General features: G+C 35.8%; 5 protein-coding genes and 1 non-coding gene across 6 annotated transcripts; 3 read left to right on the top strand and 3 right to left on the bottom strand.

Annotated features, from left to right (window-relative positions):
* The first annotated feature begins 986 nt into the window (after positions 1-986).
* On the top strand, positions 987-3963 carry LOC142517642 (transcription factor TCP4-like). Its single transcript, XM_075619968.1, is given in 4 exon segments — positions 987-1178; positions 1388-2433; positions 2436-3441; positions 3557-3963. Coding segments are annotated over 2 exon segments (1335 nt in total). The 5' UTR covers positions 987-1178; positions 1388-2060; the 3' UTR covers positions 3398-3441; positions 3557-3963.
* Positions 3964-6898: 2935 nt separating this feature from the next.
* On the bottom strand, positions 6899-6972 carry TRNAI-UAU (transfer RNA isoleucine (anticodon UAU)). The gene has a single exon. It is a non-coding gene; the product is annotated as a tRNA-Ile (tRNA).
* Positions 6973-8518: 1546 nt separating this feature from the next.
* On the top strand, positions 8519-11403 carry LOC142519932 (uncharacterized). The gene is made up of 5 exons (XM_075622957.1): positions 8519-9907; positions 10012-10116; positions 10356-10525; positions 10617-10779; positions 10883-11403. The coding sequence occupies exons 1-5, from the start codon at positions 9401-9403 to the stop codon at positions 11012-11014; spliced, it is 1077 nt and encodes a 358-aa protein (XP_075479072.1). The 5' UTR covers positions 8519-9400; the 3' UTR covers positions 11015-11403.
* Positions 11404-12179: 776 nt separating this feature from the next.
* LOC142518108 (small ribosomal subunit protein bS6c-like) lies at positions 12180-13604 on the top strand. The gene is made up of 2 exons (XM_075620790.1): positions 12180-12605; positions 13149-13604. Exons 1-2 carry the CDS (start codon positions 12228-12230, stop codon positions 13389-13391), a joined length of 621 nt encoding a protein of 206 aa, XP_075476905.1. The 5' UTR covers positions 12180-12227; the 3' UTR covers positions 13392-13604.
* A 176-nt stretch (positions 13605-13780) lies between these two features.
* LOC142518107 (sodium/calcium exchanger NCL-like) lies at positions 13781-19278 on the bottom strand. The gene is made up of 7 exons (XM_075620789.1): positions 18758-19278; positions 17000-17185; positions 16271-16452; positions 15168-15313; positions 14814-15081; positions 14440-14742; positions 13781-14282 (listed from the first exon to the last, which is right to left on the bottom strand). Exons 1-7 carry the CDS (start codon positions 19131-19133, stop codon positions 14034-14036), a joined length of 1710 nt encoding a protein of 569 aa, XP_075476904.1. The 5' UTR covers positions 19134-19278; the 3' UTR covers positions 13781-14033.
* A 3008-nt stretch (positions 19279-22286) lies between these two features.
* Positions 22287-26128, bottom strand: LOC142518814 (sodium/calcium exchanger NCL2-like). Its single transcript, XM_075621631.1, has 9 exons — positions 25513-26128; positions 24834-25046; positions 24567-24751; positions 24058-24203; positions 23716-23980; positions 23486-23631; positions 23046-23301; positions 22670-22957; positions 22287-22577 (listed from the first exon to the last, which is right to left on the bottom strand). The coding sequence occupies exons 1-9, from the start codon at positions 25976-25978 to the stop codon at positions 22329-22331; spliced, it is 2214 nt and encodes a 737-aa protein (XP_075477746.1). The 5' UTR covers positions 25979-26128; the 3' UTR covers positions 22287-22328.
* Between the last annotated feature and the right edge of the window lie 1559 nt (positions 26129-27687).

Raw genomic sequence — 27687 nt, 5'->3', positions numbered from 1 at the left:
AATAGGCAAAAATTTGTGTGAGACGGTCTTATGAGTCGTATTTCGTGAGACAGATCTCTTATTTGAGTCATACATGAAAAATTATTACTTTTTATATTAAGAGTATTATTTTTTATTGTTAATATTGATATGATTGACCTGTCACCGATAAAGATTCGTGAAACCGTCTCACAAAAAACCTACTCTATACAATATTAAGGCTACAAACTAACTACCGAAAAATGACAATTTAAGAAACGTAGAACCAATTTTTACTCTCCCCTCGAGCTTGAAATCTATCAAGCATTACTTAATTATATCAATAGTATTTCACAAAAAATCTCATGAGACCATATCAATGGTCAATTTTGTGACACGTATCTTTAACTTGACTCAATGCATGAAAAATATTATTTTTATTATAAATATAAATTAAATTAATATATATCAATGAGATCGTATCACAAGATACTTAATGATAGTATTCGGATGACCCTTGACCCAAAAGTGTTGGAATTCATAAATTGAGATGAAGGGTGTCACGTGGGAGATTAGAGCATTTTAAATAACAGATATTATTATACCCAAAAATATATATAATTTTGGCTATCGAAGGAGGATGGTGATTATTGATCTCATGTTAATTATGCTGCTAAATAAATGGAGGAAAAATTTATGATGATTACGAATGTCAAAATCGATATTGGAAAAGAGTCTTTATGGCTACATATTATCCGGTGATGTAGGAAAAGCCACATAAGCCACAAAAGGGTGAAACTGTGAAAGAGGCCACTTTCAATATGGGGTGGTGGTGGCACGTTGGAGGATTTATACCACAAGAAATCACACTAATGATATGACTGAAGCTTCTAAATAAGCAGCAAATGCTGAAAAAATATAACTTAAATGTTATCCAATGGGGACAGAAAGGAATATTTATTTTGGAAAAAGAATTTAAAAGGGTCGAAAGTTGAAACAAGTAGGCAAGATTTTTAACTGTGAATGGATGTCGAAATTGGGTGTTTTGCGTTGGCATTGATTCTTTACAAAAACAGCAGCAACAGAGGCCCCGTTAATGATAACACAGAAAAATTTAATCTCCATTCTGACCCGAAACACTGCCATCCTACCCTCATCACTGGCATCAAAGGCCATCTCACAGGAGGGAGGGAGGTAGAGAGAGAGAGAGAGAGAGACAGGTACTTAAGCCAAAATTATTCTCTTTTTATTTTCTCTTCATTCATTTCTTACTTCAGCTGTTTTGAAAATAAAACATTTTCAAGAAATTTACTGTTGAGGTTCTTGATTGAGCCTGCTGCTTCATTCGTTGTGGTGGACAGTAATTTATCACTCTCTGTTTACCTCTTTTTGATCCTGCAGTTTCTTGCTGGTACAGATTGCAGAGTAGAATAGAGTGTATAGCCCACCGTCAGAAGCAGTGTAAAGTGAGAAATATAGATATGGGTTAGGCTAGAACAGCGGTGGGATAACTCTTCTGAAGGCTATAGCTTTTATGGTTTAAATGTGATGGAATTGGGGAGGTTGATTTGCATCAGGGGGGAACAGAAGGAGCAGATTATTCAGAAAATCGAGAGGACTGTAAAGCAGAAAGGGGGGCTATGTACTGAGGAAGAAGCCACAGATTGAGAAGAAAAAGTATTTTAAATCAAAAGCTGGAACAAGAAAGTAGGCAGAGCAACAAGGGTTTGAGCCTGGATTCTCAGAGGAATCCTCACCATTATCTTTATCAAAGCCAGAATCAAAACCAAGTCACATCAATCTTAAGGAATGTAGTAGAACAAGGAGAAGAGGAGGAGGAGGACCAGGATAGCGTACTAAAGCACCACCAACGCCGCCGCCACCTCCGCCATCATGAACAGCCGGGACCATCCCATTTGCAATCCCAATATCCTTTTGAGCAAAGTCAACCGCTTTATGGAAGATTAGAGCCCACAAACCACCACCACAACCAGCAACCAGGGTCGCCACAACCACCCCCGCAACCACCAAATAAACGTTCTTACTTCCCTTCGTCATCATCCGTGGAGCCTTCTGCTGAACATGCAAGATTGGAAGAAAAAATGGAAGAGCGCAACCATCACCACCAAACCTCATCGAGATTAGGTCCAAGAAACCCTGGGGGAGAGATAGTAGAGGTACAAGGCGGGCACATTGTGAGGTCCATAGGCAGAAAAGACCGCCACAGTAAAGTTTGCACGGCAAAAGGCCCCAGGGACCGCCGAGTGCGCCTCGCTGCGCATACAGCCATCCAATTCTATGACGTTCAAGACCGCCTCGGCTATGACCGCCCCAGCAAGGCCGTGGATTGGCTCATCAAGAAGGCAAAAGCTTCCATCGATGAGCTTGCGCAGCTGCCTGCCTGGGACCCTATCACCACCTCGGCACCTAATACAACTTTTGAACAAGATGAATCCCAGGAAACGCTCAAAGAAGACCAGAAATTTTTGAAGAAGAGCTGCAGCAACGAGAGCTTGGTGTGCACCGGGCTAATTTGGAGATTACTAATACTTCCGGCCCTTCAAGTAAAAGGGCAATGACGATGCTAGGAAGCGAAGATGAGCAGCAAAGCTTGCACCAGAGAGGCAATACTAATGACCCTAATGCACAAAGTGTAAGCTTTTTGCCTCCTTCTTTGGACTCTGATTCAATTGCTGATACCATCAAGTCATTCTTTCCAATGGGTGCTTCCGCGCAACCTAGTTCATCAGATATGCAGTTTCAGAATTTCCCAGCTACGAATTTGATTCAAAGACACAATTGCTTAAGCCAAGATCTACGGCTTTCGTTGCAGTCATTCCAAGATCCAATTTTGCTCCACCACCAAAGTCAACGGCCTCAGCATCATCAGACCCCCAGCCACCACACAGAACATGCTCATTCACAAGCGCAAGTTCTGCTGAGTGGAATTCCGCTGGGGTATGATGGAACCACTGGTTGGCCAGAGCACCACACGCAGCAGGCAGAATTCAATCGCTTCCAGAGGTTTTCAGGTTGGAATGCCGGTGGAGATAGTGCTGCTGGGAGTGGTGGAGCCGCCACGGCTGCAGGATACTTGTTCAATTCACCACCAGCGCCACAGCCGCTGCTGCAGCAGCTGTTTGGCCAAAATCAGTTTTCTTCACAGAGGGGACCCCTTCAGTCCAGTAACACACCTTCGATTCGTGCATGGATGGACCCATCAGCGATATCAATTGGCACTGCCGATCACAATCAACAGCAACACCATTATCCAGCAGTTTTGCCAATTTATCCATCATCAATGTCTGGCATTGGATTTGCCACAGGAGTTGGTGGATTCTCCGGGTTTCATATTCCTGCACGAATTCAAGGTGATGAAGAGGAGCATGATGGCTATTCTGACAAGCCATCCTCTGCTTCTTCTGATTCTCGTCACTGAGTTATAACTCACCAAATCAAGTAACTCTCTTCTTCCATTAACAGGTAGAATTCTTATATAATTTTGGGAGTTCTCTAACACAAGTGTTTTCAACATTTTCCTCGATGAAATTGGTTTAGAACTCATGAGATTTTACTGTTGAATCAAACACACTTACAGGCTTACAAGTTGCTAAAGGAGAAACCAAGAGCTTGTGACAGTTTCCTAAGTTTCTGCTGTGGGTTGATGTGGAAGTAGCGGAGGAAGTTTGAGTGAGTTCCAACTCGACGGAACCTGCCACTAGGCAAACAATAATCCTGAGTTTATTTTCAGGGTTTTTCATCCCAGTTTGCTACTCCGTGATAGTTGTTTGTTTTATGCTTTGATTTCATGACTCAATGTGTGAATGAGCGAGTAGAGCTCAATTTTATTTCATGCCAAATGCTTTAGTTCAAGTTTGTTAGACTCGTTACGCTGATGATGTTTCCTTTCTTTTGTTGCTTGCTATCTTATTAATTCCCAAAACTTGTAACAGCTTTACAAGTGAGTCTTGTTTTAATCAAGTTATTTATCGATTGGTACTTGAATGAGATGATGCATAAGTGTCAAAATCTGACCCTGTTTGAATGACAATATTGCATTCCAACATAGATAAAGGCCTGATGAATTTGTATGTGCAAGCCTTCCCTTAATTCTGGTGATGCTGATTTCAGCATCTCAAGTGAGAGAAACAACCATTCATTTCGGATGAAAAAAGAGACTTCATTGGTGGTTTCTTGTTGTTAGCTTTACTGCCTACTGATGCATCATCCTTCTGTTGCCCCACTGAAAGATTTGTTGGATCGACCCCTTTCCTTTACATGTCCATCACTTCTCAGTTTTTGGGGAGCATTAAGGGATGGGTCATTTTCCGTTCAGTTATCAGTGGGAGAGCTCAAAATGGGGAGGGGAGGGTAGCAAACATTTTCAGCCTTCAATCCGTGAAGTATACGGCTAGTATCTCACAGTTGCAAAATGAATCTCAATTTCATGTGATACCATTAACCTCCTTAAGTGCAGGTCACCTGCACAAATATAAGTGTCAATTTATTAGTCATTATCGGCTACTTGGCCTTTTAAGGCTTGTCTGACAGCATTAAAACACAAGGTTGAAAAGATCTTTTTGGCAATGAGCAAACTGAAATCTTGAAAACTTACCCTTTTCATTTCTGATGATTGGTAGCCGGATAAAATAACCAAAGGAGGAAAAGAAAAGTGCCTGCTTTTATCTCCTCAAAAAAAGGGAAAAGAAAAAAGAAGTGTTTGTCTTATATGCAGATGGTGACAATCGCTTGTAGTTGTTGTCACTTAATGGCTGATGAGGAGGCCTGACGAACAAACAGGGATGTTTTTTTATCAGTCTCTGATTTCTTGACTTTGAACAAAGAATGGATCTCATCGTACATGTCTTAGTCTTTAAGTGATTACTTTTCAGGTGTAAGGGCAATCAATCAAAGAAATAATTAGCGTCAAAGTTAACTAGAATGTCTATTTGTTGAGGTGTCTGAATTTTGATACCAATTGTCCCTGCGCACTTCTTTTTCCCACAATGTGGTGGAGATTTAACTAAACCTACCTACCTACCTACCTACCTATCACGTAGACTTAAAAAAACAGTTTGTGTTTTAGCTGAATCGTGTTTGATTCCAAATCGATACGATATTTTCATTGTTTAGATAACTTAAACGAAAGAATTTCGATTTCACTTCATGTACTTGTTTACGCTATAATATCATGAACTTCAAATAACTTAATCCATATGAACCATTGGTTACTTGGTTCTCCACACCTCCCTGTAATTTAAAATGCTCTTCCGTTTTTTTCCATTTGGGTTACGGATCGGAAGTTAACATAAATTAAATGTATCCAATAATAATGTATACATTTCTGACTAACTTTATGTTTAAAAAATTATTAAATTAATTAAACATAAATATCATATATATTTATTAAAATTATACTAGTTAGTCCCATAATTTTTTTTAACTATATATTAATATCTGAAATTGAATATATAAAAAAAGGATCCCTTGGAATAATTGAAAAACCATGCATTTCAATTGTATGCAAAGTTTTATTCATTTGTTGTGACATCTAGGTTCGAATCCTTTATAACTCAATTCTTTTTACCTTCTATGATCGAGATGTGCCCTACTAATTAAATCATTTCAGCCCTTTATTTATTTTTTTATTACAATGTAATGCCTCAAATATCTAAATTATCGATCGAGTTTTTGCTCTCTCTTTTAATCTTTTGTCAGTTTTTTTTGTAACGGTGAGCATTGAGATCCTAAATTCACCCATTATTTAGAAGCTTTAAAATTTTTCTTTGCTGAACCTTTTAGCTAGAGATGACAACTTTCTTCACGGGTTTGGAGTCTAGCGAGGAAAACCCGAAACGGGGATGGAGATCCTCGATTTTTTCGGGTTCGGGGATTTTTTTAAATCTCAGATATAGTTCGGAGCGGGTATGAGATTACTATCCTCATCCCCGAACCCGTCCCGAAAATAATAATATTATTATTATTAATAATATAATAATATTATTATTTTTTAAAATAATAATAATATAAATATTATTATTATTATTATTAATATTAATATTATCACTAATAATAATAGGTAATAGTAAATTTTAGTTTGAAAAAATTTCCGAATCCGTCATCGTCTTACCATATTAATATTTTTGAAATGGAGATGAGAAGTTGATTCCCGAAGTCGAAAAAGCGGAGATCGAGGTGAGTATGGGGTGAGGATGGAATTAGGGGACGGGGATGGGGACGGCAAACTCGCCTCGTCCCCACCCCGTCCCATTGTCATCCCTACTTTCAGCCGCTGAGCGACTAGATATTAATTAATTCATAATTTTGTCAAAAAAATTTAATCCAAACAATAATTAATTCTTTTTTACTTCGAACATACAATTCTAGAGATTGGACCATTTCCGACTTTTTAGGAGTACATGCAGAATCAGAGCTATAAATTTTAATGATCAAGTGATGGTTATATTGTACCCTTTCTTTTTTTCAAAAATTAGCAAATAAAACTAATCTGGGTGGCCCTACCTCTACCACGACACTACTATAGAAGCAAAAAGTTGAACTTTGAAGTTAGTTCGAATGAATTGAGGTCGATGCAATGCCATGGACAAGGACGCATCCAAGGTTTTGAAAGATGTATAATCGAACATTCGCACCAAACGGATATTTTTTTATAAGCAACATTGAGAACAGATTCGGACAATAAACAATGACAAAATGAGACATCGACCAACAAATTGGAAAGTAAATTGTGATTGGTGTTTAATTTTTTTCTCGACTATCTTCTTACGATTTTTCTCATACGGTTCTGCAATTAACTCTGCGAATATCTATGAAAACCCATTTAATTAATTGAGATTCAAGGATAGAAATTTCAAAATTGTTGACTAAAAATAGATGATCCAATAGATATATATAGTGATGATATAAAAAGCATATATAATGGTCCCGGCGGGGCTCGAACCCGCGACCTTCGGCTCATAAGACCAACGCTCTAACCAACTGAGCTACGGGACCTTCTTGTGGTTATTTTGGCGTTTTTATATATAAACAAAATTTTGCATCATGTATCGGATGCAACTCAACAAACGGCTGGATTAATCTCGAATAAAAAAATATTTTTACTTTCAACATATTTATTTTACTTTCAATTTGATTTAATCTTTAAATACCATAATAATATTGCATGTTTCATTCCTTAGTGTAAGTTAATGTTTAGAATTAATATTTTTGTTCGTCATATATGGATTAATGCAAATTTAAAGTGATTTTAACACGCATGGGTAAAATATTAGCATAAATCACATGTTTTTATGCACCGATTATTATTTTTATATAAATAAGAAAGTTGTCATTTTTTAGAGAAGGAAAAGGTAAATAAATACACGACTCGGTTAAAAATTAAAGAATCTTGTCAATAGATGCTAACGTGCATTACATGTATCTTTGTATATCTGTCAAAATCTTTGCACTGTAAATGGCAACCGGTGGCGTCGTCACGGTGGCTCCACCGTACTGGTGGCGGAGTTAAGGTTGCCCCAATGTAAAAACAAAAACATTTTTTGTCGTTTCGAGTAGGCTAAGGAGTCTTGCTGGTGGACCTAAACTTGCGAGTCCTATCCATTGGCATAATAACACTCAAAAACTTGTGTCACGGATCATATTTTGTGATACAAATCTCTTATTTTGGTCATCCATGAAAAATTATTACTTTTTATGCTAAAAGTATTACATTTTATTGTGAATATCGATAGGGTTGACCCATCTCACAAATAAAGATTTGTGAGACCGTCTCACAAATAAAGATTTGTGAGACCGTCTCACAAGATACATACTCATAATAATATAAAGAAAGTTTTGCACTATATATACTTTTGTATCCATGTTGATTCTTGACTACCCTTAGGATTCTAGGTGTAGTATGATCGCGATTTAATATAATCCGACAAATAATCATTCATGTTTTCTTTGAACAACTGGAATTTTCTAGAAAATCGATAATTTGTATTTTCGATCAGAAGTGATGATGCGAAATATGTCAATCTGGTTTCTTATTAAAATGAATCATAGAAAGCCCAACTTATTTTTCACCATGGATTTGCATTTCTAATACATATGCACAAACTGAAATAATCAAATCGAAAAATACAATAATCACATGACTATGATAGATTGAAACAATTTTTTCACACCGACAATGTTTCCGAGTAATTTTTCTTCTCCCCAATATTCTTTTTTTTTTTGGGCTTATCTTTAATTAATCTCTCCAATATTCTTCTTCTTTTTTTGGCTTATCTTTGTTGATCGGATCAAGCCTTGCCATATTTTGATTGTAAATGTTTAATGGTATGAAATATTGGCAATTTGGTGTGGTCCAAAGATTTGAAAATCTTACCATTTTAATTTGTGTGACGTAAGGATAATGTCTCGTTTGATGAAATAAGTTATTCTCTGTTATTTAGGTGGCAAACTTTCGTTTTTTTTAAAGAATCATATGCATTAATTTTTTCCTCCCATATCTCTGTCAAGCTCTCATTGGCCATTGCCATGGCCATTACTAAATTTACGGAGCTTTGGAGCTTCTTAGAGGTGAAATTGTACATATATGGAAATCTAGCAAATTATGAATTGGGAAAAAAAGGAAAAAGAAGATGAAAATGATGCATGGGCATGCGGTACAAATTGAGGGGGACCTCATACATTTCTTCAAAAAGCTTTACAGCCAACCAGAAAGATACCCTCAAATTGGTACACGCATGCAAAATCAAACCTTTCTTTGATTCACTGGCATTTTTCCTCTTTTGGAAAATCCCATTTTACTGTTAAATCAAGGGTCTAAAATGGGTAAGAGAAACTAGGAAAAACAGAGAGGGAGAGTCGGTCTTAGGATGGGAAAAAAAAGAGTGGAGCGAGGATTTGGGCGATATATATGAATGGGAGAGAAGGGTTAAGCGTTCGAATAGGGTGTATTGGATTTGCGTAAAAAAAGTTGGAATTTTTTATTTTTTTTCATAAGAATCGTCGTTTATTTCTTGCCCCATTTCGTGTACATATATAACTGATGTGTTTTTCTAAGAAAAAAATTTCGCAACTGGGTTTGAGAAAAATCCGAAGTTCTCAGATTCTCTAAAATCTAAATATATCTCTCTCTTTTTTTTTTCTGCATAAGCTCGCAGCAAAAATGAACAATTAAAAGTAACTGTGTTTGCTGGATTGTGGGGAGTTCTTGTTTCCATATAAACGGGCAATCTTGGTTACATTACCTGCAAGATTTTTGTAATCTGTAGGGGTTCTTAAAATTGTTTTAGATTTTCCATTTTGAATTGTCTGCGATGTTGTTCGAGATTTTGGGTATAAGAAAATTATGGTGGGTGCAATGATTACTCATCCGCTGACCCATTTAAATTCCAGGATTTCTGGTTTATTTTGATGGCTCAGAGTAAAAATGGCTGATGAAAAACATATTTCAAGGGGTAGTAATAGTAGATCAAAAAAAGACAAGCTAAAGAAAGTTCCCCAGAGAGGATTAGGTGTTGCCCAGCTTGAGAAGATGAGATTGGAGGAGCAAGAGAAGAAGGATAGCGTTGAAATCTCCAATTTCAGGCCACCTTTTCCCCCTTCTCCAAATTCAATTCCTTTGCCGTCACCATCGCAAACTAATCTCGCTTCACCAAATGCATTGTTTAGGCATACACCATTAGTCTCCAATAGTGAAACTACTCATCAAAGTTCAGCATCCAAAGCGATTTTGAGTCCTCGATATGGTGATTGGTCAGGTTTTTCGAACGGTGAGTTCAATCTTGAAGGAGAAAGTCGAATGTTAGATAGTCATGGATTGGCATTTCAGCCTCGAGTGAATGTATCATATAATACAGATGCCTCAGTTTTACCTCTTCCTAGCGTTCCTCAGAGATCACACCAATCACATCAACTTCCTTCTTCTTCTTTGACTGTAAGTTGAACTATGTAAAGCATAATGCAGTATATACCTTGGTGCATTTTAGTCATTTGATTTATCTATATATTGAGAAATCAATTGATTTATGACAAATGCAGGCCAATCCATCGCCATCATCTGTGTTAAGTTACCGGATGGAGCTCCCTTCAAACCAAATTTTTCGAAGTAACAATTATATACCCTTGTATCCAGAAGAAGATAAGGTATACATTTTTCGCCCTTTTGATTTTGTTTGTATACTTACTCTTTCTCTGTGTGATTTATGTTGGACTATGGAAATTGGAATATTGTTATATTTATTCTTTGAGAACGCATTTCCAGTGGGTAAGTGTATCAAAATGCCGCGTATTCTGGATTTCATGTTTCTTTTGTCATAGGATTGATCAGATGTTTTCAGTTCTGTCACGGATTTGTCTAATTTGGTTGTGACTATGAAATGCAGATGGTTGGCATGAAGAGGGCCTACCCCTTTTCTCTAGAAACTCCACCGGCCCCTTCCTTCAATCGAAATTTTCATTCTACCTATTCTGCTTCCATATCTAAATCGGAAGAATTAATTTCATGTAGCAACAGATATACAATTCATCTGGAACCAAGAAACAAATACATCAGGTTCTTAACTAATTAAATAGTAGTTTCTCGATTTCCGTAAAATTCTGCACTCTTTCTTGAATATGTTGACCGTGTTTGCTGAGTTTTCTAGAGAAGGCCCTTCAAACTCGAGTCCCCTGCATGAAAGAAACCACAATGAAGTAAACACAGATACCGGAATGCTGAATGGAAATTTTCTATCACTGGCTCCTCCAATGGCCGTTCCTCTGCCTGTTAACTCAAATTCCAAGCGTGCTCTAAGTTATTCAAGTCAGGTGTACAGCCAGTGATTGTTAGAAAGACACATTTCATTGTCCTTTTTCGTTTTGTTTATTCTTGCGACTTAACTCAAAATTATGCTTATTTTATACTGAACAGGAACATTCCAAGAGTCAAATCCAGGGGAGTGGATTAGTTGAACAGTCTTCTTTCAACTTCTTCCCCGTCAAGTTGCCTAACAACCAGCCTACCACCAAGGACGAAACAATTGATCTCAATCTAAAGCTGTAAATCTTAACATTGTCTTACAAAGACTGTTTAAGTGTAACATTGTTTCGTGTAACAAACCATTTGGTCATGCCTTTCGAATATCTTCTCATAAGGCTTTGTTTCTTTCGAGGCTTCGATTGTTTCGAGAAAGTATAGTCTATGAATACAAGACCTGCCAAATGTTTGTATATGCTCAGGCGGTTGCAGCTCTCATGTTTTGGTTGTTTTCCAGTTTCATTTGGCAAGGATGTTGGATTTTGTGAGATTGTTCGGGTGTGTGACTGAGCTTTTGCTTGTCTGCTTTTTAATGAGAACTCAAGTTTGATAGTGCCACTTTAGTGAATCCCTGTTTGGGCAATGCAACCTTGTGTGAATCAATGATTTTTAAAAGTAACCAAATCATTAGTGGCACATAATTTTCCGAGCCTACTAACAATGAGATACTGTAATTGTCTGTATTTTGAATTTTGCTTATTGTAATTGTTTAGTCCAGAAAGCTTGCATCCTACCGAAACATCGCTTTGCATTATGGATGTACGCTCATCCGTGATAGGCTTGAATTTGTAGACGACAAAACATGTGCACTATGCAACGGTGCAAACCATTCGTCTTGTGTCCGATTAAATGGTTTGGGTGGGAATTAGACATTGGCTTGGAATCAAGAAACTAATGGGGCTCCAAAGCCTCAATTCTATGAGCATTTAGAGGTGTGTATCGAGGAAATTCCACGCTAGTTAAGATGCGTTGCTCGGATTTTGCAGCTACAATTTACCATGTGTGATACATAAAAAAAATAGAGCTATGTTCGAAAATGAGAAGTCAAATATCAAAGTAAAATTAAGAAGATCAAAATATTTATTTTACGTTGTTTTCTTAGTTCAATGAATGTATATATAATTTCAATTTAATTAATTATTTTGTTGCTTGATATTTGAGTTGTTCTATCTCTTGGAAATATCCAGTATATTCGTATAATTATTTTTTACTTTATCAATGAATGTAATTGAAAAAAAAAAAAAGATCTTTGGCCATTTTTTGCTTATATTTGAGCATGAATGGAAATGCTCAAGTCAAATATTTAAATACTGAAGGGTAAATGGGGAAATACACATTTTTTTCCTCTTTTTGGGGAACGTCGCATTGCGCTTTCTTGTTTGCAAGACAAAATCGCACTTTATCGGAAATGAACCTATCATTTATCTACGAAAACACAGCCCTTGAAAACCAAACAAGGATGGCGTCGGCTTGTCTTTCTTCGTCCGCTCTTACACTCTCTAAACCGTTGGCTCCCTCTAATTCTTCTTACCACACTCCTCGAACTTTCCTCAATTTGAAAAATCACATCAGAATTTCACAAATCAGGAGAAGCCCAAGTCCCTGGAGGAGAACATTCGCCGTGAAATCAGAATTCGACCTGACCTTCTTCGAAAGAGATTTACAAGATAGCGACGCGCCACCGCAGTCAGCTATACCAGGTCAGGGATTTCCCGACGTGGAGGATAAGGAGGAGCCTCAGACGCCGCCTGGTCTCCGCAAATACGAGTCGATGATCGTGCTTAGGCCCGATATGTCTGAGGATGAACGTCTGGCATTCACCCAGAAGTATGAAGAGGTAAAATATTCATTTACTTTTGTGGGTTTGATTTGTTTTGCAGTTTCTTGGACATTTCAGGATAATGAATTTCGCATTAGAATTGATAAATTGTTTTGTTTTTTTTTGTTTTCAATTCATTGATAACTCTCATGGCTCTATTCTTTGATGCACTTGAGGAATGAACAAGCATGATTGGATGAGATGTGAACTTCAAAAAGATGGAACATAAGATCTTCAATTCATGCTAATGTTGCCTTATGTAGCTCAAAACTTGTTATTTTTAAGAGAGAAAAATACATGTGAAATGTGGACTACACAAAATATGACAAGTTTCCAGTACATCTTATGATTATTTTTAACCCATGAAAGATGTTAGCACCGTCATATGTTCGACAACACAATCAGATTTTGCTTCTACCTCTTGATTCGTGCGAGCAACTCCACCCGCCAGCTGCAAAAATGGCTGCCGTTGATGAAAGAATTTTCAAATTTCAGACGTCTTTTTGTCATGGCTGGAATGGATTTTTCTCAGTGTCTTGATAATTAATCTTAAATCTGCAGTTGTTGGTTGCTGGTGGTGGAATGTACGTGGAAGTGTTCAACAGAGGTGTTATTCCACTGGCCTACGCCATCAGGAAGAAAAACAAAGCCGGAGAAAGCAACACTTATTTAGATGGTATCTATCTTCTCTTCACCTATTTCACCAAACCTGATTCCTTGTCCATTCTTGGTGTTACTCTTTTAGCAGATGATAATGTTATCCGATCCTCTACTTTTAAGATAAGGAAAAGGAAAATGTACTAAACATTTCAACCATTTTGTTACTTGTGTGTTAGCTGGAAAAATTCGTCAATCCGTAATCTCGCAGCGTTTTAATGGATGTCAGCTAGCATCAATTCTTTTAACTATGAAACCCTTAAACATTTGTATCTTAGATATAATTTATAATTTGTTTTTTTGAGTCGAATTCTTTTTTGGAGGCTCTTTCTCGCGATAGACCAGGCTGTTGTGTTTCAACTCTGCTTTCATGGTTTAGGCCTTCAACAGAAATGGCCTAGTTTTTCAGGTTTAGATTCCTTTTTCCGAGATTCTAATAGAATTGAGAAATATAGCTATTTGAAATAAAAGACAAATTAATGGCATCTCAATTGGTATTAAATCAGCAATTGACAGATTACTGGTTACACACAAGGAAAACCAAAAAGACCATTATTTAAACCAAGTATAATCTCAAAAACCTCGAGAAACTGGACAATCTAACAAACCATTATGGACAAACCATAATGGAACCGAAGATTTAACGGCAGTTTCACATACATTACATAAGTTAAAATTCTGTCTTTACACCAACAGCCAGGAGCTCTGTTGATGTATTATTCGATATTCATAACAAAACAGAAAAGCAGCAACCACACATACCCTGGTCGGCAGCCATCAACGATGGATCTATGACCAACCAAATACATAGTCGAGTACATATACAAGTGCCAGAGAAAATGGATACAGCAAGAAAGCTAAAATAGATGTCCAGAGCGGAAAAGTTGTACGAATGCTGGCAAAAAACCCCATCACTAAGCATACTATCAAAATAACAAGTACTTCAGACGAGAAGTCCCATTCCAATCCCCGAACATAAACGATGGCCAAGAAGACAGAGAGGCAAAGGACATTGTTCATTGTAACAGCTCCATATATCTGATCAAAAAAAGGTGAGGACGTCAATTACATGTGGGGGCAAAACTAAGTCGAACGTTTCTTGTTATATATAAGGTAAGCGAAATAACACTTTTTTCCCAGAGAGTATGTTTACTTTTATTAATATACCGAATTATACTTTACTTGGGAAGCATACCTCGGAAAATGATAACGAGGTAGATCTGAACTTTTTCCGGCTGGAAAATATTATAGCTGACACTGCCTCACTGGAGTTGGTAGCAAATGGGAGCGCAATAAAGGAGATGAAAAAAGTAGGAATGCTTGTGGCACTGGAGAAGTTATCGACAGCATCAACCAGAGGATCGGCAAATACAGCTGCAATAGCAGTTCCCAAAAGCAATAAAAGTACAGCTTTTATAGTACTTGATCGAGCATTGTCAACGCCTTCAACAACTTCATCACTTAGGTCCCCCAGGAGATCATATTCTCTCCTTGTTAGCTGCACCAGTTTTCCATGAAATTACAATCTACATATTAGCAAAACACCAAGGTCAATATATGGCAACATACCTGGTGGAAGTTATCAATGTACTTCATTGAACTGCTATGATTGACACTGCCGCCACCCCTGGCCACTTCTAGCCATCTCGCAACACCAGACTTAAACTCGGTGTAATCAATTACAGAGTCATTCGTGACGTTGAAATCATTCATAACTTTCTCCACAGCATCTTCCTCGTCCAAATTAATATCATTAAACCGGATTCCAAGAATTAGAGCTTTTACTTCGGACCTCTGAAGAAGTCCATCATCATTATCATCAATCGACTTAAATAACCTGCCACAATAAACGAGGTTCCGATACATCAATGGGAAAGGCAGAATAGAAATAACATCACAGCAAGCACACATCATAAAGCTTACTTTTCCAATATTTCTTCATCAGGTCTCCCGTCTTCTGTGCAAAGCTTCCCCAAGGAATGCATTTTCAAATGCTGCAAGATTCCTGATATGACATGTTTATGCTTTGCATAAGCAAGTCGCCTCCTCTGAACCGTTGGTTGGAATACCTGCATGAGAAGTTCTATCAGAATGTTGACTGATTACAAAATAAATATATAAATAATCAAGAGTTTTCTTTTTTAAAAAAATGAGAAGATTGCTCATCAGTCAATTAACCAGTTTAAAATTACATCTAAAACTTCACGCTAATACAGGTAGCCATACTATTTCTTGATATGTCATTGATCCCGGTTGCATTACTACCCTCCATCTGCAACGCTGTGCACCATAACATGCAAGAGCGGAGCAGGGCCCCATGTTTGGGGAATCAATTTTTTTCAAGTCATATTATGTTGAACAAAAATATATTTTGTTAAAATTCACTACAATTTTTGACAAGGTTTGTGCTCGTAAAATATTGAAAACTTCCTGCATTGTTTGAGGTGCAATGAATATACTTCTTCTCAACTGATTCGTTAACTTCTGCTTCCTTTCAAATTTGCAAAATCACAGCTAAAGTGCAAGGAATCATCACATCAATTTCATAAGAACAAAATTAGACATGTTTAGGAAATCAAAGCATTGCCAATAAAGTAAAGGCACTCCAATAATAATAAGTAAATCCTTGTTCGAATTTGGGTGTAAATGATTAGCAATTGACATGATTTATCAAAAACATTATATGCATGACATAAATCTATCCTAATTATTGGGATATTGAACCCTTTCATGCAAAAACTATAATTACCTCAGAGTGGGTTCAATATTGATTCAGCCCCATTTTCATTATTTTTTCAAAACTTATAAAGTAGATATGGAAAAATTAAATCTGAGAGTGGTCCGTCCCCCGCGCCACGACACCCACCCCCGAGCCAATATTAAACATGTGGTTTCGACTATGATCACGCATATTGGCAAAATGCATTGATAAGCAGAGGAAAAAAAGGTTAAAACATTTTCAGGCATACAAGCATGCGAGCATATAAAGGTAAATATACATTATAAAAGCAGATAAAAGCAAATACCTGGTAAAGGCAATAGGAAATCAGAAATGAAATAGATACAATCAAACCAATCAAGACAGCCAAGTGCTTTCCGGAATTTGAATGGAATATTCGTGGAAATTGGACAATCACGAATGGGACCACAGATAAAGCCATGACAATGCCGGCATAGCTTGTCCAGATATCCGTACTAATGCCAGAGCCTGCATCATGTAAGGGAAAAATAATTTACCACGCCATAAGTTTAAGCATGTACTTTTTATGTCACAAACAAATAATTAAAGGTAAATGAAGAGGATACTTTATCAAAATATCAATACACAGTTGATCAATAATCATGACATCCCATTATACAAGAACACAGAGGCGTCACAGCGAGAACAAATTAGGGAATCAGGTGCATGCAATAAAACCTACTTTTCAATTAAATGTCCTATCTAAAGGATAAACGGCTGAAGATAAAAAGAGAAGAAAATGGAAGCAACTAAAGGCATGAGGATGATAATCATGTAGAAGGAGGACTGAAATGCCTCAAGTAAACCAAATAATCGGCAATTTCATCTTCTTTTTTACCAGAAAATTCGAAGTAAAGAATTTGGCTCGAACGATAATTTACTCATGAAGGTTACAAGTCGATCAACCGTACAAAAAGTGGTGTTTTTCCATCAAACACATTCAGATTGGTTACTGTCGCCATCTCATACGCAGATAAAAAAAATTGAAGCCTCGGAGGCAAAGCTGAAAACGAACCAGTTAAACTGAAGCCCTTTGTATCTTTTGAGTCAACGGCAACAGAATTTTCTATATCAGATTTTCCAAAGACAACGCAGGCACCCCAAATTAAGGTAAGAAGCATGACTGTCGATCCAGCAAGCAGTCCCATCCCAATCGAGACCTGGCTTTGTGCAGTTTCTGTGCTTCCAGACAGCCCAGATACTGAAACCAAAATAATAAACAAGAAATAAGCATATGCAGCAACATTAATTGTTTCGCAATGAATTCGTCCTTATAAAAAGGTAGTCGTAGCCAGGTTGAAGCAAAAGGAGAACATAACACCAATATGGCAGTATGGAAGTAATCACCAAAATTGTAAAAATAGATTTCATATCTCCAAATCCAAGCTGATAAGATAGTCACTTGCTATGATTTATTTCACATTCTTTGCCTATATAATAGAATATTCACTTGTATTACCAAACATCAAATTCCCTTGAAAACCTTACATAGTTTTACTTGTTAAACATAAAAAATTCCATTATTATAAAGACCAAAAGAAATTTCACACGCTCAACATATTTCAACAAGCGGATTGGTTATCCAGTAAATTGTGACCCAACCAAAAAAAAAGAAGGAAAAAAACAACTAATTTTTCACTACTTTATGGTAAACACAAAATGTATAGTACGTTAGTTCGTAAATTTTTCAAAATCTTTTAAGATATGTACACCTTTAATACCCTACTGGAGCATTTGTTATCCATTATGGCTTTTATTTCTACTATTCAACCATATCTAAACAAAATCACCTGGTTAAAAGAAATTAACTAACGAGAAAAGAAACAGTAAAAATGGAGGACAGAAGTCAAGAGCCAAAATGAACATCCATTTCATACAATGAGATAATAATTGGCAAAACTATGGTAAAATTATTCCTCTACTGCTTCTGAAAGGTCAGTAATCTCGTGTCTACTTCTAGAGATGTAATTATCCAAATCAAGCCAAACAACATCAAGCTGGAGCTTGGCTCGTTTAAGATTAATAGAGAGTCGGGTTCGATTCGAGGTTTCATCAACAAGGTCGAGCTCGATTTGTCTTGAAATTACTAAACTTGTGAAAAGCTCGAGCTCAACTCCTTAAAAACTCATTTATCATGTTAATCAAGCTGGGCTCGAGCTTGATTCATTAATAGCTCGTTTATCTGTTTAACAAACCTAACTTGAGCTCGGCCCGTTTTCGAGCCCGTAAAACATACAATCGAGTTTAAGCTTGATTCGAACTTGTTAAAAATTAAATATATCTATGAATTAATTTTAAATCAGATATAAAAGGTTATATACATTCATAAATAATCAAAACGAGCCAAGCTAAAGCTCGAGCTTACGAGCCACCTAAACAAGCCGAACTCGAACTCTCGAGCCTATTAACGAGCATGTTTGCAAACTCACGAACCGAATATCCTTAGACTTGAACTTGGTTTGATTAAATTGTCGAGTTCGATTCGAACTTTGGCTTTATATGATTAACAAACTAACTGAAATGAGTTCTTTATCTAGCCAAACTCCGAATAACTAATGAACGATTTGGTTCTTTTGGGTCCTATCTACTTCATTCTCAATGTCTCCTCTCTAGAGAGTGGAAAACTGTGGCGGCGCCGACCCCCTCAAAAAAAAAGAGAAAAGAAAATCATTAAGTAAATAAGATCTACAGCGAACTTTAAACGTGACAAGATAAAACAAAAAAAAATCAAAGAAAAGTAGCCAAAATAATCGTAAATACTTCTAACACCTACCAAGAATAAGCAGGGCATCCGGAAGAGCTCCGAGAATGGGGAGGAGTAGACCGCCTATTAATCCAGGGCCGAGGATCTCAAGCAAAAGCTCACTCCCAGACGAAAGATATGTTGCGGCGAGGAACATAAGGTATCCGTAAACTAAAATGAGGAACAGATTTCCCAGAGCAGTAGAGGTGCAAGGCATGAATCCGTAGGTCTGCTCGCAGGTCTCCGCCGCCGCGTATAGGCGAATGAAGCGCGGGACCTTGTTGCTATTCACCCCATCCGACGTGAGATCCGATCCATCGGAAATCAAACGGCCGCATGCTAGGCCGCAGAGAATCAGAAAGAGTAGACCAGTAAGGATAGGCCTGGGTTTGTTGTGGCGGCGCATGGCGGAAGTGGCGATCAGTGTGTGGTGTATCGGCGTGAGTGAAAAAACGGATATATCTATAGATACATGCCTTCGTCTCTAATACGTGTTTCCACATATTACATGTGTGTGTGGATTAGGTGTGAACCTCGCTGCTGTCGGCCGTGGGAAAGGCGTGTTGTCCTGAGACGGCGTCGTTTTCATGTTTCCCGATTTTAAATGGAATTATATATACATTTCTTTTAAAGAGAGATTTTAGTGGTATAATTGCATTTTTCCCTTTCCCTAAATATTATTATTTTTTATATAAAAATAATAATAACACAAAGATAATAAAAGGGGCATAAATTATCAAAAAAATAATTAAAAAAGTTATTTATTTACATCCAAAAATTGTTATCCACAATAGAGAAAAAGATGAATGATAATGTGTGTGTAGCGGAAAGAGGGACAGCACAAGTGGGCCCCGGAAACCTATGACGTGGATATTACTTGTCACTTAGTCCGTGTATGAGGAGGGGTTCCGTACTTCAAATAAAGCTCATCGCTCATTTTTTTAAAATTAAAATTTATAACGATAATTATCGAAATCGCGTGAATTAATAACAAAAAAAAAAAACTAATTAAAATTCACTTTAATTTGATTTATCTTTAACAAATAGGAGACATCTTCTCCAATCCATCAATCTCACGTCAAAATCTTAGTTTCGTCTTCGAGAAACAAAATACCTATAAAATCTACGATAATTACGTGTATGGTATAGATCTTTAGTTATTTTTGCATTTTTATTTCGTTCATAATTCGAATTTTATAATAATCAGAAGACAGTGACTTGTGTGAAACGATCTTACGGGTCGTAATTGTGAGAAAGATCTCTTATTTGGGTCATCCATGAAAAGTATTACTTTTTATGTTAAAAGTATTACTTTTTATTGTGAATATCGATATGGTTAATCCGTCTCACAGATAAAGATTCGTGAGACCGTGTCACAAGAGACCTACTCTAATTAGAATACACATCTTTCAATTTATTGTGAGTTATATTTCTAATCAATGAATTTAATTTTTTATATGTAAATAATTTTAAAATAATCAAATTGTTCTATGATTTAGTTATTATTATAATCTTATTTATATGGTAATTCATTAATATGATCATTTATTAATTATTTTTAAAAATTATTATTATTACTACTATATTTCATAATTTAAATCCTTATCATCCTTTTGACTATTACTATTTTTTTGTTAATTTATTATTACCAATATATTAGTAATGATATTATTTATTTTAAAATTTACAAAATAATAAAAATAACATTTTTGTTTATCAAGTTGGTAAATTTATTATTTCAAAAAAACATTAATTTTTGTTTTATTTAAAATAATATTAAGTGTAACACGCGTAATATGACAAAGACTGACACTATTAACACAAATATCAAAAGAAGATTTATAAAAATGTGGATAAGATGAGAATAATGATTTATAGATTTTACAATATTTAAAATTTTATTTTATTTTATTTGAGGAAATAAAAATCGTTTGTCCTAGTCGATTAGGCCCCAGAAAATTATTGTATTTATGCATATTTACAATATAAATTCAATTCTCAAGGGTTTGGACTTTTCCCCAAGGAATCCATGATTGTCAATATAAAGGATATTTATATATTGAAATTTTAAAATACACGATTTTTGGGTCACGGGAGAAAGTTGCAAGTAATAAAATTGCGAATATATTATAAACTAAATTAAGGCCTGTGTAAAAAGCAAGCAAGTGTTTATAAAATCCTCACAAGAATTCAAAACACAAAAATGAGCAGGTCTCATGTGAAACGGTCTCACGAATTTTTATTTGTGAGAATGTCTTACATGTCGTATTTTATGAGACGTATCTCTTATTTGGGTCATCCATGAAAAAGTATTACTTTTTATTATGAATATCGGTAGGGTTGACCCATCTCACAGATACAGATTTGTGAGACCATCTCACAAGAGACCTACTCAAACACCATACCAGAGGAGAGTAAATATGCCCGAGTTTTATAACATAGTGGTGAAATGTGACTGATTTTTTAAAGATATATTAGATTTTTTAGGGCGATTTATAACTTTTAGACTTTTTACAAAAAGTTGAATACACAGGAGAACATCAATTCTCAGTGGGGTTGGAAATGGGTCCATTCCAAGTAGAACTCAACCATATCATTGAATCCCAGAAACAGAAATTCTCTAAAATCCGTGTTTAAATTTTTTACCTAATTTTATTTTACCCAATTTTTTTTAAAGTTTATAAGTTATAAAAATATTTGTCGAATTATCCGTAATTTGAAGAACTCTAATCCAATAATAAACAAGTTTTCTAAAGTTTCAATGTTTAGAATATGTCCTAGTAAATATTATGTCGTACTAATTACTCTTATTTACGTTTTAATCTACAAATTTAATTTGCTTATATAATTCAAACATCTTTTTTTATGTAATTTTTGAAATTCTAACGAGTAAAATTAGACGCTACAAAAAATAGATGATGAATGAGATCTTTTATAAAACGAGTGTGCTTTCGCACTCGTACAATTTTTTAAATTAATTTACTTTATATTCAAATAAAAGTAATATCATAATTATAAAATTAACGACATGTTATACTCATTTTGAAATTATTACATATTGCAATTTGATTCCATTATAATTGTCGGAGAGATATACGATAATTGTGAAAATTAATGATGAACCAAACCGTCGAAATAATAAATTAAAAAAATAGAGAAAAACAAAATCAATAAAATGTGTCTTGAATCCACTATCCGTAAGAAAATTGTAACATACAATATTTGAACAATTTATTGTGAGTTATATTTCTAATCAATGAACATACAATATTTTAATATTTTACATTGTATTTAGTTTTTAAATTAAATGTCAAAATAAAATCATGATTTTAAATTTTGATAGTTTTAATTATGATTTTTAAGATGGTCTTTCCTTATTTTCAACTTTATATGAAAATATAGAGGGTAATGTTGAAATTATGAAAATGAATTTAACAAAGAGTATGTATCTTGTGAGACGGTCTTACAAATTTTTATCTGTGAGACGGGTCAACCCTACCGATATTCATAATAAAAAGTAATAAGAGATACGTCTCATAAAATACGACACGTGAGATTTACAAATTCTGAAGATTTTGTAAGACCTGCTGCCCTGGGGATCTTAGGAAAACCAGCTAGAATCTCCAAGAACATAGACCAGGACCGACGACAATGGGTACAGCAGATAAGCTAAAAGTGCCACCCAGATAGGGAAAACAGTGCTGAAACTCGACAAGCATCCGATTATGGCAGATACTACTAGAACCATGAAAACCTCAGCCGAGAAATTCCATGACATGCCACGATAATAGATCAGGGAAAGAAGAACGGCTAATCCCAGAATATTGTTCATGAACACGGTTCCATATATCTGGGTTATTCAACAAAAACGTCAGTCCAGGAAACAACAAGTTCTTATCTTGTAAAGAGCATTTTGTCCTCTTTAATGGTGAGAAAACAAACCTCGGACAATGCCAGAGAAGTAGTGTGTAACTTCTTCCTACGGGTTTCAGTGATAGCTGATACGGCTAATCTTGCATTGCTAGCCAATGGGATAAAAATAAAAGCAATAAAAAATGATGGAAAATTTGCTGCTTTAGAGAAAGCACGAACACTGTGTACAAGAGGTTCAGCTAGGAGCCCAAGTACAACAATCCCGAGTACCAAAAGACCTATAGCTTTCATCCATGCTAATGGAGATTTATCGACGAACTTGTCCTCTATGAGTTTATCAGTCTGTTCCCATGTTTTCTGCATAAAATTTTCAGATTATACATATATTCATCTGCTCAATAACAACCGAAACCAGAATTTGAAGTATTATAGAGGTTTTACTCACTTGATAATAGTCTTCTTCAGTCTTTTCTGAGTCCAGTTTTGGATTGTAAGTTGTGCTCAGCCATCTTGATAAACCCATGACAAATTCCTCCTCGTCAATTAAATGATCTCCACTTGCATCAAGTTCTTCCATTATTTTGGATGCTGCAATGTCAGCATCATAAGTAATCATGCCGAACTTCATATTTGTCATTAACTGCTTCAATTCATCGTATGATATGCAATCGTCTTTGTCAAGGTCGATCTTTTTGAACAACCTAGATTTTCGCAGTGATAATAAGTGTGAACAAACTCTTTGCTCAAGAGTATTAAAGAAGTTTAATCAAACCAAATGCTACAAGAAACTGTGCATGAGAATGGATAAAAGTTTTGCAGGAAATGAGACCTTTCACGCAGCCTGCTTATCTTTCTGATAAAACTTAATTTTTTAAAGAGTGATACCTTTTTATAGCAGGAACATCCGGAGTCCCATCATCTGCCAAAAGGTTACCATAAATTGAGCTTTGAAGATTTTCTAAAATATCTGGGATCAGACGATTCATCATATCACGTTCCTCCCTTTTCTTTGCAATCCAAGGTTTAAGAACCTGTTGGGACTCATGATCAAGTCACAAATCAGCTATTTTTATAACCGGAACCTTAAAGTTCCAGAAAATTAAAAAGTAAACTACCTTGTACAAGTCCTTCAGCGATTTTACCGAGTGGTATCTTTTATTCATTGTTTCTTTGGTATCATCAAGCCATTTCATCATTCCGTGGACAAATTCATCCATGGTAATTTTCTGGTCACTGTCAGCATCGAAGTCCTTCATTATATCAGCAACTATAATATCTTGGTCCGACTGGAAATTTCTGAACTTGATATCTTTTAGAAATTCTTTTAACTCAGAGAATGAGATCAGACTGTCTCCATCTCGATCTCTTTCCTTGAATATACTGCAAGAGAATTTTGTACTGATATTAAGAATTTCAAACTGAAGAAAAAAATGCTGAGGTTTGTGAGTAGGAAGCACCTTCTTATCGTCGATATATTTGGTGATCCATTCACAGTTAAGAGATTTCCCATCGTCTCGCTTTGCACACGTTTTAGAATGTCAATCACTAAATATTCATGCTTTACATATAGCAGGCGTCTCCTTTGAATCCATGGCTGAAAGAACTGCACGGTTTATGGAAAAAGTATTATAACTGGAAGGACACGATCCACTTGTCGGTGTGTGTATCATTTTGCAGAAGGTGTTTAAGTTGCATGGCTGGTTGAGGAAGCTAATCAATATGATTTAAATGTTACTACAGAAAGTAAGATGGAGCAAATAGTGTAGAAGAGTTTATTTTGCAAAACGCGCAAAGTGCTTGCCAACCAATGGGAAGCACTTTGCGGCTAATATCAAAATTTCCCATAGATCCAAGCATTTGTAACTTCTTCTTTTTTTTTTTCGACGAAATTAACCTTCAGGAAACTGGAAAGTTGAATGAAAGACATCGATATCAATAGAAAAACCATATCTGAAAAAAAGAATACCTGGTAGAAGAAGTAAGAAAGGAGGAAAGTGATGGAAACAAAAAGAGTAATTATCACGACCACTCGTTCTCCAGCCAAAGACAAACCAAAAATTTCGGGAATCAGGATGATCATAGATGGTATCACAGAGATAAGCAAAATCCTGGCAGTGACACTGGTGCCCATATCGGTAACCACACCGTAACCTGCAACAGAACGAAGACCAAACAAGTTCAAACAGAAAGCACAAATAATCAAGCCAATAAACCCCAGTTTTTTTCGACAAACCTGGCCATTTTGACATCAAAAACCTCTCCAAACTGCTGTGGCTTCTTTTATCCGAAGGATTGAAATGTGATGGGTCGCGAAAACTTTGGCTGCCAAGTATAATGCAGGTCCCCCAGATCACAGTGAGAAGTAAAATCGTGGATCCGGCGAGCAATCCAACACCCGTGAACACGTATTCTTCAGCTAGCTCTTCATTGCTCAATAGCCCAGATGCTGAAAACAGATCGGGAACGAAGAATCTAACCATTTTTCCCTTGAAATTCTTTTTTTAAAAGAAATTTCTAAACAAATGGCGGTACATGCTCGGACCATTGTCATAAAAAATAATATTTTTTTATAATTGAATCCAAAAATCTTAAAAAAAATTTTTGATAATTAATAAGTAAACTCAAATGGGCCACGATGAATGGACTTTTGATGTTGATCATGGCATAATAGAGGCACCATTATTGTTAGAGATTGCAAATGTTATCCACCACTTGTCCATTCAAATATTGGAAGACACCTATTTAAAAATGTTTTAATTAAAACTGAGGCGATTGCTTTCCCTTTGTTGCAATATTATAGTAAATATTTGTAAATACCTATGTTCCAAGTAAAAAAAAATACACCAGAAACCAGTTAGGTTCTAAAGAAATGATAAAAAATTTGATTGATCGATTAGTTTGTATCGTCTTACCAAGAAGAATCAAGGCTTCTGGCAGAGATCCTATGATCTGAAAAGCACTGGCACCAAATATACCAGGACCAAGGATCTTGAAGATTCTCTCCCCTCCCGAGGCAACATAGGATTCACCATGAAACAACAGGTACTCGTACACCAGAATCAAGAACAGATGTCCAGTTACGCTGTAAGAACATGGCAAGAACCCGTACATTTGCTCGCACTTCCCTTCCTCGTCCACCGGAGATGAACTATCTAACGATGTCCCTTTTATCTTTATCACAGAAGACTGGCTTTCATCGCCAAATCCGTCCACGTCCACCCCATCGGAAATCAGCCCGAAAACGTTGTCGGGCAATGGCCTGGATACTCCAGCGGGGATCGATACTAATGATACGAGGATGGTGACAAAGAAAAAAATAGAAGCAATATTCGAAGTTTTCATCGCGAAATGGATTAGGCAGCTGTGGTTGATTACCATGAGCTGCTCTGGATTTGGAGTTCTTTCTTATAAAAGTTTGGTTATTCTTGTTTGGTAGAGATCAAAAGATTGAAGTTCTAATAGTTGTTTTTGTATGTTCTTAATCGTTGACCAAGAAATCGTGGACTCATAAATTATTCATCGGCGGCTTTGTAAAGGTTTACAAGGCGTGTGGTACAAGCTTTAAGTCTGATTTTTTCATATGAAGTTGACATGAGCAGTATCGGATCCAGAAATATGATTAAGCCCGATGTTAGAATTTTAAACTCTGAAATCTTTTAATATTTTAAATTGATTTATCCGGGCTAATATGATATTATTTCAAAATTATACAAAATTAAATATAAATTTTTAAAAAAATTGGGCCACTCGGGATAAAGCCTGGGTATCATTGCGTGTACCTCCGCCTCTGAACACGAGCTTATCTTTAAAACAAAAAACAAAAAAAATCTTCCCTTATTGGATAAATTGCGGGATAATTTGTCACTATTGCACCATACAAACAAGTTTTTTGCACCATGCACATTATTTATGGTATATACTTTTCAAATGAATGTAAAATTATGCAATTAATGTTTATTGATACTTTTCAAACACATGTCAAATTTAATTTCAGACGTTTCAAAATCTTGACTAATAACATTTTCGAAATACCACGAGCAAATTAAAATAGACTTGACGTATTAAATGATAGGATTGGGCAATTTGGGCTACTCCCTCTTGCAACCATGAAGAAGACTTTGTTCATAAATTTCGGGTATTTTCTTGTAAGAAACGCGTTGCTTGTTTAAGCGAATTGTTATTTGTTTTAAAAGACACCCACACGTTTGCCTGCCGTGACGCCTTTTGATAAGATTGTTATTACTAATAAATTTGATTGCATCGAAATTGTGGGTCATATTTCATCCAGTTTCTTGATATTTAATGCAAGGATACAAAAAAAAAATGTTTACTGCGGAGGCAATAAAATAAGAAGTTTAAGTAGCAAATTTTTCTCAAAAGAAGTGATCAAAGAAATAGTTGTTAGATTTATAACTAAATTTATGTTGCATTTGATTGATGAATTAGAAAACTAATAAATTTCAAATTTCAACTAGTTATTAAATTTTAAACCTTAACTAGACAAAAAAAACCAATGTGAGATTGTCCGATTACTTTTCATGTTATGTATTGATCGGATCGATTTGTCTCACCGATACAGACTTGTGAGACTGTCTCACAAGAGACCTACTCATTAATAATTTGAACTTTGATAGGAAAATTGCCTCAAGAATTCATGTAAATATTAATAGAAATCAAACCAGAACATCTGTCAATCATTATGAGCATGGGGTTGATAGCATGGAGGAATTCACCTAAGAATTGGAATTCAAAAGAGATTAATTGACTTGTTGGAATTAATTCTGCCTCTATCAGGCTCTCTAATTAAAACCCCGGCCCCTTGATTTTATTATTATTATTTATGTTTTGATGAATATAATTGTTATTTTTATTATCTGTAATATTAGAAATTTTTATTTCAATAATAAAAAAAATAATATTCATCAGAAAATAAAATAAAATATTCTAATAAATCTAAGGGACCGGGTTTTGAAACCAATCCCCGGCCGGCCCTTCAATGTTGTGCCTCAGATCCTTTTGTTTATGTCATCATATGATTTCTACAGTAGCCATCCATACTGTTTTCCACTTTTTTCGCAACCAAATCA

The sequence above is a fragment of the Primulina tabacum genome, chromosome 11, assembly GCF_025594145.1.
Source record: "Primulina tabacum isolate GXHZ01 chromosome 11, ASM2559414v2, whole genome shotgun sequence".
NCBI classification, from domain to species: Eukaryota; Viridiplantae; Streptophyta; class Magnoliopsida; order Lamiales; family Gesneriaceae; genus Primulina; species Primulina tabacum.
The sequence above is the reverse complement of the archived record's forward strand: the minus strand, read 5'-3'. Positions and strand labels throughout refer to the sequence as shown.